Here is a 12,340-nt window from a genome sequence, read left to right on the forward strand (position 1 = left end):
ATGTGGGGACCTACTAGCTGGCCCGTCTTTCTCTACTGATGTCCCTACCCAGTTGCCAGTGCTTCTATAAAACTATAAACTGGGTTGTGTGTGGGATCAGCGGTCCATAGTGTTAATGTTCCCTGTTATCCTCAGATCCTGCCACTGGCTTAGAAGATGCCCTGTGGCCAGCCGGCCTGCCCCCACCCCACTTCTAGGTCTCTAACTACTCCTCCTCCCTTGTTTCTCTCTGGCCACAGGTTCGGAGTCATGCTCCCCCAGAAAGCCATCCAGCCACATAGCTTCATTTCTCACCGTGGTCTTGGCTGACATGCCTCCTCTTTGTAGAGCCCTTCCCGGCCTCCTTTCTCCAAACCCTATTTTAATCGCGTTTTCTTTGTTTGCTTGGTTGCTTGCTCGTTTTTCATTCAGCACTCTCCTGATTGTCCTTCATTCAACACATACATATTCGTCAAGTGTTTGCTAAGTCTGAGCTGTGGTGTAGTCCTGGAGGCCTAGAAGTCAGTGAGTTGGGAAAGTTAAGCTTAGATGGCACAGGCAGTAAGGTCTCCATGAGAGAGTGGATCGCAATGAGACGCAGGGACGGAAACACCAGGAGTAACCAGAGGGAAGCTCAGGTGTGACCGAACAAACATCGTGTGTGGAGGCTCTGAGTGTGAAGAATAAGTGTTGTGTGTGTGGAGGCTCTGAGTGTGAAGAATAAATTTGTGTGTGGAGGCTCTGAGTGGGAATGAAGGTTTGTAGCTAGAGAAGGTTTGTAGCTACCAGCCGGGCAGGGGGAGATGTGGCTGAGGAAAGGGCAGAGGCCTCACTGTGGAGTCCCGGAGGCACTGAAGCCCTCCGTCTGGCCGACTTTGGGAGAGGCACTATCTGAAGTGACTTGATCTGGATCCTTCTGTCTTTTAGATGGAAATGGGCTTTAAACACGGAGGGGCCCATTAGTCCAGGAAAGCCTGCAGTGTTAGAAGGGTGGCAAGAATAGTTTTTTTAACATTTATTTTATGTACAGTTATATTTTGCCTGCATGTATGTGTGTATGAGAGTGTCAGATCCCCTAGAACAGGAGCTACAGACAGTTGTGAACTGCTATGTGGGTGCTGGAAATTGAACCCAGGTTTGCTGGAAGAGCAGCCAGTGTTCTTAACCGCTGAGCCACCTCTCAAGCCCCCAGAATATTTCTTGAAGGCAGTGTGAGCTCTTTCACATTGACTGGGTTTCACAGCCTGAAGCTAGTTTGGTTTGCCCCTGGGTGTGGTGGGAGGGATATCTAGACTCTCAGCCTGCAGAAGGCTAGAACAGACCGGCTCACATAACAGTTCTGGGCTCTCAAGAACAAGACTGGAAATACCAAAATGTCTGGAAAGTTCTTTTAAAACCAGCACAGCACGTGCTACTCAAAAGGAGAGCTGCAGACATACCCTTCATTCCTGATGGAGGAGTACAGAATCAGATTGCAGAGAATGTGTGTAACTAGGCCATTCATCAAATCAATCCAAAGACATGAGGTGGAAGGGTAAATCAGGCTTAGATGCAGGTGTGTTCAGCCTACAGCCAGTGGCCCTCACAGCCCAGAATGACTGTGTGTTGGGAGAGGTCCTTTCCTGGGGAGACAGAAACAAGGTCTACCCTATCTACATAAATCGAAACAACAAATCAAAACACAATTCCACCAAAGATAACCCAAGGAACCAAAGAGTTTTTTAAGATGGGTTGCCCACAAAAGCATAGGTAACCTCAACACAGCTGTACTGGGAAAGTCTTTGCCAAGCCTGAATGGCGACTTCCCCTTCTGTGAACCCTACCTAGCCTAGATACTCGAGTTCCTTTTTGAGAGACCGCTGAGGCCATACACATGAAGTTAGGGCCTAATGTCTGGAAGGAACACCTGGAATCTCAGATGTGGTCCAGCTTCCCTCACTAGCGCCCGTTTCTATGGCAACAACATATCAACAGTCAACAAGCCTGACTGGATGGTGCGGGTCTCTTTAGAGGAGGCACCAGTGATCCACTGAATATGCTAACCCGTTCACACAGAAGACCACGTTCTACAACACTGGGTATGCACCCCAACTCATTCTGAGACCACAGTGTCAGCTTGTAATGCCAGAAGTTTGCACACCCCTTGTAGGAGGAGGACATGAGAGGGACTAGTAGCAATTTTTGCATCTAAAGAATACTGTGCCTTGACTTTCATCCCCATCCGTCCTCCCCGAACCTCCTCCTCGAACCTCCTCCCCTCCCCCCCACCTCACCTCCCAACCATTGGAGACACCTGAACTCTAAGTTCCTGTACTGGCCGATTGGTTTTAACACTTGTCCTACCCTTCCCTCTCAGCAAGAAGGATGTCAGCAAAAGCACACCTCTGCCTGTCCTGAGACATTTGTAGAGAAATGAAGTGCATCGGTTGGCACAATGCCTGCTGTAACCCCTACTTCTCCCTTTACAGTTATCTTGATCACTACGCTGGCATCCCCACAACTAATGACTGTGCTCTCCCCGGCAGGATTATGCCCACATGTTGACCTGTATCACAGAAAGAGAAAAGTTCATTGTGCCCGTCAAAGCTAGAGGGGCCCGAGCCATCCTGGACTTTCCCGATGAGCTGAATTTTTCTACTTGCCCTGTGAAATACAGCACCCAGAAGGTTCTGCTGGTCCGAAACATTGGCAACAAGGACTCCATGTTCCACCTCAAAACTCGCAGGTATGAATTTCTGCAGCTCCTGTCTTTGATTGATTACACCTAACTCTGGCTGGCAGAAGTAATTTGCTTGACTAGCACTGGGTTGAGGGAGGGGTGGGGTGTTGCTTGTTATAGCTTCAGCTGAAAAGCTAGGAGACCCCGTTGATGGAGATAAGACTGTCTGTTTATCCTGAACATTCCAGGCTTACTATCCATTTCTTACCAAATTTTACCTTCTTTAATACAGAGAATAACCTTTGTGAATTTTTTTAAAGATTTATTTTATATGTGCACGTGTGCACTGTAGCTTTCTTCAGACACACCAGAAGAGGGCATCAGATCCCATTACAGATAGTTGTGAGCCACCATGTGGTTGCTGGGATTTGAACTCAGGACCTCTGGAAGAGCAATCAGTGCTCTTAACCACTGAGCCCACCCTTGGGAATTTATAAGGGTTAGATTTTGACATAGGCTTTTTGACCAGAAAGACTTTTGGCTGGGTTACTTTGCTATTGATGATGCATCAGATTATATCAGTTGATAGTCCCACTGTGCCGTAGATAATCCATAGGTGTCAGCTGACTGTTAGTCTTTCTGGAGGCCTGTGAGGAGAACAGACCTCTTAGCTCTTCAAGTTCTACAGGGTTATCCATATTCCTTGACTTGTGATCCTCAGTTTTTTCATCAGATGGGAGGGAAGAGGTTGGGGGTCATGGTAGGGAGAAGTTAGAGGAGCTGCTTCAGAAAGCAGCTTTCATCCCTGGACCACATCTCCAGGCAGTCTTCCTAAGGAGTCTCAGACCAAGCTTCCTAAAGAGTCCTCTACTAACCCCCCCTCCCCCCAAGACAAAGGCAAGGTCTGACTTTGAGCATCTTTCAGGGGTTGCAGGAAGTTTCACATTATGTGATTTAGCTCCACATAGCATATATTGCGAGGAGCACAGCAGAGCCAAGTATCTGTCAGGTCACAGAACAGACTGCTTAACAATCTGTCCGAGAGAGAGAGAGAGAGAGAGAGAGAGAGAGAGAGAGAGCGCACGCCGTGGCCTCATTCAGGCAATGGGATCAGGCTTAAATGTACTAGCCCAGGCTCAAACACTACTCAGTAACCGTGACTCTGTAACATTACACAGAGAGAAGGGCCTGGGTTTATAGATGCAGAGAAGACTGCTAAATAGCTGACCTTAAAATGGGACAGATGCTGCATCCTAGAGGCAGAGGCAGACAGATCTCTGTGCGTTTGAAGCCTGTCCTGTCCAAATAGTGAGTTCCAGGACAGCCAGGGCCATGAAGACAGACCCTATCACAAAACAAACAGACAAGCAAACAAATGAACAGAAATGGGGCAGATCAATGTAAGTTCACTGGGTGGGCCCAAAATTAAAATCAGAATTCTAAGAAAATAGAACAGAGTTCAGGGTTTTGTATGCGAAGAGACCTCTGCCTGCTACTACCGACTTTGACGATGAGAAAGCTTATGCGAGAGAGGTTGGAACAAGGACACGAGGGTAATAAGTAAGGGTAATGGAGTTGGGTTTTAATTTGACATTTTATTGCATTTCTACCGTGTTCTGAGCCCTGTGGAATAATAAAAAGCGAGACTGTCTTTGCTCTCAGCAAACCTGGTAATCTGCTTACAATCCCTGGAACCTGTGTGTGAATGTGGTTGGAGAAAATCATAGTTGTCCTCCAGCCTCCACATGAATACCATGACATGCATGCACACATGTATACACTAGTAATAATAAACAGGCCGACACATAAATACTTTAAAGAGTAAAAAGAACCAATTGTTATGGACATTTGGATGGTGGTTAAGAGGTTGGAGAGAGGACTCCAGGGTTAGAGATATGTACTGCTTCATGCAGAGGACCCAGGTTCAGTTCCCAGTACCCACTCTGGGTGGATCACGACCACATGAAACTACAGACCCAGGGTATCCGATGCCCTCTTCTGGACACTGTACTTATAGGTACATACTACCCCTCCCTCAACACACATATTCACACAATTTAAAATAAGTGCAATGGTGGTCCTCAGTAGGGTCTTAACAAGGACAGTGACCCAGAGAGAAAGCAGAAGGTCGAGCTGAGGCAGGGGTTCAAGTGTTTTTCTTTGGCTTATGATTTGTGAGCTCACTTTTTAAGAAGGGATTTCTCTGTAACATCCTTTTCCTGATTGAAGGATACACGTCTCCAGAGGAATCAGTGTTTTTTTCCTCGGGCTCACATCTACCTCTCATTCCAGTTTGAAGGAATTTGTCACCTTCTTCTGGCCTCTGTGGGCTCCTGTACACTTGAAGTACATCTAAACACCTGATGGTGTGTGTGTGTGTGTGTATGAAAATATTTAAAACATTTTATTGATATTTTTAAACGTAAGAAAAGGCATCCAATATGGAAAGACAAATACAGGCAGAATATCTTCCTGGATTGGTTGGCTGATTCTTACATTTTTCACCGGTCAGTTTCTTGCATATTAGATACCTGTAAATGCCAAGCCCAGAGACCAAAACCCAAACCAAAATAAAACAGAACAAACCCACATTCAACAGTGTAAAGTTGCTGAAACATCTTAAAACATGCCTTTTCATTTAACCACGTAGCTTGAACAAATCAGCATATTTTCTTAACAATGCAATTCTGGGTTAAAAACAAAGAGTAAACTCAGGGACCAATGGGGAGTCACAGGCATTAGAGATCCTGGACCAGCATTCCCACTTTGTGGCTGAAGGTGTGAGGGAGGACTGACCTTTCAGATCTCTCAGGAGGTTAACACTGGGGCTGTGTTAGCACACGTAGGCTGGTTCAGAGTTTATTTATGATTCTCCTGTGTGGCTTTCTTTGCTGTGTGGGCCATGGTGTTCCTAACCTCTGGAATCATTAGATTCAACTGTGTCTGATCATGGGTCACCAGAAGGAGACTAGAGGACTGTGGACTGGGGTGTTCCTCACCCCTCTCCATCTTCAGCTGAACCCCATCTGGCTTGCCATCAGACTGGCTTGCCATCAGACTGGCTTGCCATGGTTTCAATGTCTCCTGACCCCCAGGGTCTGATAACACTGATCCCACCTTCCTTTTGCTTCCAGCCTAAGGATGGGAATGTCTATCTGCTGCTAGTCATCCATGGATGTGCTACGCTGGGTTTCTCTCATATTTGCTCATCTTTTATGTAGCCAAGTCTCTCAAATCCCCGCTTTGCAATAAGTCTGCTGTTCTCCTCTTCACATTCTTTGTGAAACTGTTGGTTTCCAGCCACATTACCAGTGGAGTGAACTGCCCCAAATCTTTCCACCCCATCTTCCAGCAATTTCTTTTCTAAATTAGCTGCACTGGGCTTCTGCTATTTGCAACTAAGATTTCTCTCAACTGCAGTGCGCAGGGGCGTGGTTAGATCTGTGGCTCAGAATCTCTGCAGAGATCCCCAATAGGCGTCTTTTCTGGAAACCACTCAGGTGGTTCTGCCTCCCAGACTGAGCACTCCTGTCAATGGGATTCTTAATAGAGACAACAGAGGTAGAGGGACTGACAGTTGAGGACTTTCACATTCAAAGCCTCATTTCTTAGTCTGAGCACTTTTAGGTTCTGGATACAATGAGAAACAGTAGCTCATGGAATGTTCTGTTCAAAACAGATCTCGGTTTTGTTCTCGTTTGAGTGATGATCTACCTCATTTCTAAGATGATTAGTTTATAAGAAGAAAACTTCCCTCACTCATCTGTGGGCTTCTCAGACGCAAGAGCTGTACCTGGATCTTTCATCTGTATTTGCTCAGCATCTAGCAAACGTCTAGGATAAATAAGTGCTCAATAAATGTTTATAGGATGCCAGCCCAGCAATACATCACACAGGCAAAGCTGCAATTGTAAACCTCCACAATAACTTAAACTAAAAATACATGTACCAAAGGCGATAAAACGGGCGTAATGGTTTCTTCAGTAATAGAAGGAGCTGTGCTGTGCTATAAAGTATACAGAGAACATAAACAATTACCATTCAGCTTCATTATGAACTTGACCTAGAACTCTAGCAGGTCACACAATAACTTTGGCTGTTAAGTGGGATTAATACAGGGAAGTAGATGGGAGAGGATAGAGAAGCCACGTAAAGATCTAAAAGCTCAAGTAAAATAATTCTGCCGTGGGGAGAAAGGGCACGGATATGATCTTCACTGTTTAATATGCCAAGGCCGACTCATGGTGTTTCAGAAGACCAAGTTCCTTCCATAATTAAGAATTTGCTGTGAATGAGGGTGTCATATCGAAACCAAACAGTTTAACAGACCAAACCTGCCTTGGACCCTGGAGGATCGCCACTCTTTACTTCTTTGTGAGTGAGTTTCCAGACACTTGATAGTTTGCAGGCAGCTCAGCCTGAAGGCCCCTAGTAAAATGAAGTGCAAAATCAAATTACAGGCTGTGATTAAGCACCGGCGCCTAATGCACTCTATCCAATTAGCATCTGATTTATCGGGAGAGCTTGGGGAGCTGCAAGAGGCGAGGGTGATCCCAGCTGACTTTTTCTCGTTGCTGAAGAAGTTTAGTGTAATCTAAAACTAACAATCAGCATGCAGGACAAGCATCCATTACCACTTTATAGAATTTGGAACTCCTTCAGATCCTAACAACCCGACCCTCGTGCCACCTTCTCTACAGAAGATTAGCTGAGGTTCTGTGATAGGATAACCTCCAATTCATTTCAAAATGTTCTCTTGCTGCCAAGGTGTATTTGAGAGGAAAATGAAGGTTTGGCTTAAAATGTTCTATCAAGTAGAGAGGCGATGATAAGAGATATCACTGTCATGTCATTCTCAAAGCCAGGAAACTGGCCCCCATCCTCTGGGGTCAGAGTCTTCCTGAGCCAGAAGGGAGGAAAAGACATTGGGGTTGGAAGACTTATCATCTCCCACAAAGGAAGGTCTCCTTGGCTAGTGAATGTTTACTCCTTTTCTATTCCAAGATATTATTAAAAAAAAAAAAAAGATGGGAAGTGTTTTGTTGGCTTTTGTTATTTGACTGTTGCAGGCTAGGGGTTCAGCTCAGTGGCAGAGTGCAGGCCCTGGGTTTGACCCCCACAAAGCTTAGTATAATTCCATTAAACCACCTCTTCTGCATGGTCCTGTGGCTAAAGGGTGGTGTCGGTAGCAGAAACCCAAATGTTAAATGCAAGCCCTCCCCCGCTCCCTCCACTCCAGGTCCTTCTTCTGGGTCCTTCCTGCTTCTTCCTGCAGGAAGGACCAAATTCGCTTTCATGGCTCCTTTTTGTAGCTAAGAACCCTTGAAAGGAAAGGAGGAAAGTGGAATTTGCAGGAGCACCATTCTGTGTGCAGACAAGACCCATTCAGGTGTTCCACACATGTAGCACTCTCTGCGAGCGGTGACTTTTAATGGAAGTTGAGACCAGTGGTAGCAAAAGGAGCAACCCATGAGGGAAGCTGTGCATCTTCCTAGAGGATCCTGGCAGTCCCAGCTTGTCTATGCAGGAAGCCCAGTCTGTTTGGACAGAGCAGGAGCAGCGCTTGGAAGACCCCATGGATGAAGGGATAGAAGCCTCCCCACCAGTCAACTGGGAGTGTGACAAAGCATCTAGGGGGTTAGACACATGTGAATGTGTGTAACCATATGCAGAACCAGGGTGGGAACAGATTGTGTGTGACTTTGAATGTTGAGGGTTTGAACTGTATCGGGTAGATTACAAGGCCCCAGTGATGGTGTCTGAGCGGGAGACTTGTGAGTTGATTGTACATGTGTGTTACAATTGCCCCAGAGCTGAATGAAGGGGATAGGGCAGGGATAACAGCTTGAACTTAACTAAAGAGCTGGGTATGTCCTTAGGTTCCTTCTCCAGCATCCCTGTCAGTGCAGGGAGATAAAATAACAGGAAACATTTGCATCATACAATACACCCATGTGCCAGACATTATTATCCCAAACACTTTAGCTCTATTGACCCCTTTACTGCACACTGTAAGGTTATGAGGCAGGTGCTGTTTTGGCCCATTTCTGAGATGAGAAAACTGATTTTTAAATGACTTGTCCAAGGTCATGGCCCAGCCGGATTTTTGAGCTCATCCAGCCATCACCAGAGGTTAGTTCAGAAGCAGACAATTCCAGGACACACAACACTGGTGCCAATGGCCCCCTGGAGAGTTGGTATCACGAGTACCAGAAAAGGAAAGAGAAAGGAAGAAAGATCAAGGAATGGGAGAGATCCAAATGGGGCAGCAGAGAAAGTGAACAGGCATTTTCCCTGGAGGCCACAGAGGTCCTAGTAAATAATATGGGGTACCTAATGTGACCCTTGTATCTGCTCTGTACCCTAGTGGCAGAAAGCTTGGGCCCCCTGGAACCGAGTTCATTATCTAGAGGCAGATTTAAGAGATGATGATTCTAAATACTGTTACCGTAGATATAAGTCCTGAGAAACAGCCCAGCCTGCCAGCTACACTGCCCAGTACATTACTTTGAAAAACTATCAATTTAAAGATGTGTAGTAGACCATGAAAATAATTAAATGGTCTGGATTTCCTGTTTAGAAGCAAAAGCTCTGTGAGTTATTAGAGATGCTTTATGATCAGAGTCCGGCTTGCTATTCTCTTCCAGGACCACAGAGCAGAACTGTTTCCCACTGCTCAGATGTACCCTGTGTCTCAAGATGCAGAACTCTCTCTATGCACCTCCACCTACTCTATCCCCCCTTCCCTGCCCTGTTCATGCCTAGGAAGCTGACCTCTGTGGTGTGGCTCAGGAGGCCTTTTGGCTACTAATTTTGCCTCAAGTCTGTCATGGCAGAGAGGGTAGGGAAGAGCAAGACACTCCCCAGCGAAACCGACACTTTGGTGGCCTTCTCCTTCCCTTCTCTGTATCCCACCCGGGTACCTAACCCACGGGGTAGTGCCACCTGCATTTAGGACTTTCACCTTTAGTTAATCCTCTGCAGAAGTACCCTTCAGACTTATCTAGGTGATTGAAAGCTTCAGCCAATGACAATGAGATTAACATCATGGTGTTTGTCTTACTGTTGCCACTGGGGTTCCTAGGCTGCCTGCCTCCCTGTGCTCCCTAGGCAGCCTTCTGCTAGGATTCCCATGTAATTTCTAACCCCTTCAACCCCTCTCTCATGACTTCTTGGGCCTATAGGTGGTAGCAACTGTTAGGAACTGTTAAAGGCTTTTAAACACGTTAAGGTCCCTACGCTCCTCCCATTTCTTTAAAAGAACCTTGCTAAGCTTTCCCAGTATGAATGTGCCTTTACTCCGATTTTGGAACTCTGACAGTTTTCCACTATTAAGACGTTCTCCCTCTGTGCTCTTGCTAGACCTGACTTTCAGCCCCTGGAAGGTAGTATTCTTTTGCAAATGACAGTACTTGTGTACAGGTTTCAGTCTATCCATTATTGCAATTTCAGAGTCCTGAGGGAAGGTCTTACCATTTTATTCCCAGCAAAAGCACCCCCCCCCAATAAAGATCCAGAAGACAAGAATACAATCGGGAACATATTCAGTCTCCCACCTCACTGGTCTACTACTGTTATTTTAACAGTAAAGTGAATTCTTTCACATCAGCGGGAAAAATCACACTGCACTCCCAGACCAGGAAGGTGGCTGTGGGCTGTATGAAGATCTAGAACTCATGGCTGCTCTCTTCCTGCAGAGCTGGTCAGAAACATGCTCTGATAGCGTCTCCATTGCTTTGCAGACCCTACTCAGTAGAGCCAGCGGGCGGGATTCTTAACGTGGGGGAATCCATGCAGCTGGAAGTGAACTTTGAGCCGCAGACTGTGGGCAGTCACAACGGAAAACTCATCGTGACGTATGACACAGGTATGTGTCCTTTTTTTCCTTTTTTTTCTTTTAACTTCAGCTCTACCTAGTAAGAAAGGGCAAGTAGAAAAATGAGGAAGCTAAGATCCTTTTTGGTGGCATGAGCTTAAATTAAGATCTGGAAAGTGAAGAGCCAACATATGAATATTCTCATCAGAAATGATGCCAAGTCTTGTAGACTTCCCATCTAACTGGCTGCCCCACATTGAAAGCCTGAGGGATTCAGGACTCAGGAGGGAACTTACATACCTGTGTCTAAAGACTAGTTACTCATCAGAAAGATGTGAGGTTCTTTTTTCTGGTGTGTAGCATGCCTTTTAAATTGTTGCTGAGTAACGATTTTTAATTTGAATAAAATATGTTATCATTTTGTTTTTCTTTTAAGATAAATTGTTGGTTTTCTATTTGCTAAGAAGTCAGCTTTTGCTATTCTGTGGTCGTGAATATATTCCATGTTTATGTCTTTGTGCAATATAATTTCAGCTCCTATGTGTAGGTCAAAGTCCCAACTTTGACTTAATTTCATGTGGGAGACCAGGCATCACTTTCTTATGTATATTATCAACTTTTCCCACTCTCTTTACCTTGTTCTTGATCACTGTTCACTAGTGGACACTCTGTGAGAGTAAAATGATTCACTTCACTCCCTGGGTTTCTATGACTTTCAGTCTTGGGTGGATGTTGGGTCTCTATCAAATGCCTTTATTGACATTACCAAAGATTATCTGGTCTTTATCCCTCTAATGTGATGATTAGAAATTGCTGCTTTCTGGTATAACTACAAATATTCAATTCTGATAAATCACTGAGATAGGTTTGCTAATGTTTTGTTTGAGAGGTTGGTGTTTGCTCTGAACTAGTTTTATGTCAACTTGACACAAGCTGGAGTCATCACAAGGAAAGGAGGCTCAGTTGAGGAAATGCCTCCATGAGATCCAGCTGTAAGGAATTTTCTCAATTAATGATCAACGGAGTGGGCCCAGCCCATTGTGGGTAGTGCCATCTCTGGGCTGGTAGACCTGGGTTCTGTAGAAAAGCAGACTGAGCAAGCCATGAGCAAGCAAGCCAATAAGCAGCACCCTTCCATGATCTGTGCATCAGCTCTTGCCTCCAGGTTCCTGCTCTGGTTTGAATTCCTGTTATGACTTCCTTTGGTGATAAACAGCAATGTGGAAGTGTAAGCTGAATAAAACCCCTTCCTTTCCAACTTATTTTTTTGGTCACAGTGTTTCACCACAGAATTAGAAACCTTGAATACCACAGTATTCAAATTTGTGAGGGAAAAAAACCTATATTCTAATTTTCTTTTTATGTAATACCTGTCTCAGATGTTAGTCTGATGAAACAAATTGGTCTTTAAAAAATTTTTTTTGAGTAAACAGGAATTATCTTCTTTTATTCTTTGGAGAGCCCTTTTCAAAGACTTGTGTTGTTACTTCCTCAAATGTCTGAGAAGGTCTTTGTCCAAACCATGCTTTACTTACTCAGAAGAAGTACAGATTCTTAATTACTGGCTAGTAAATTTTAAACCAATTTTAAGGACATTTGTCATAATTTGAGATCTTAAGTTCCAAACTCAGGATTGTTCAGAATACACACTCATGGTCTTTGTGATGCTGGTAAGTCCATTGGTGCCCCTCCTTCCTCCCTACCTATGGGGTCTAGCGCTGCGGCTTTATAATTTACTTGCTCAGAGGGCCAACTTTTTGTTAATTTTTTTATTCTTCACATTTTCAAGCCTTACTTATTTTTCCTATTATTATTTCCCCAGATTTTGCTTCCTGTGGTTGTTCTCAGACTTAGGCAAAATGTTTAGAATGATGACTTTTAACATG

The 12,340-nt window shown here is 44.9% G+C and overlaps 1 protein-coding gene across 1 annotated transcript in view; it reads left to right on the forward strand.

Moving 5' to 3' along the window:
- Positions 1–12,340, forward strand: part of HYDIN (HYDIN axonemal central pair apparatus protein) — a gene marked incomplete at both ends in the record, with an annotated part of 333,158 nt that overhangs the window by 57,184 nt on the left and 263,634 nt on the right. Inside the window, 2 exon segments of the mRNA XM_080936961.1 lie at positions 2,505–2,704; positions 10,381–10,505. Of these exon segments, the coding sequence (XP_080793087.1) occupies positions 2,505–2,704; positions 10,381–10,505 (325 nt within the window).

This window comes from Micromys minutus, assembly GCF_963924665.1.
Source record: "Micromys minutus genome assembly, chromosome: 24".
Taxonomy (NCBI): Eukaryota; Metazoa; Chordata; class Mammalia; order Rodentia; family Muridae; genus Micromys; species Micromys minutus.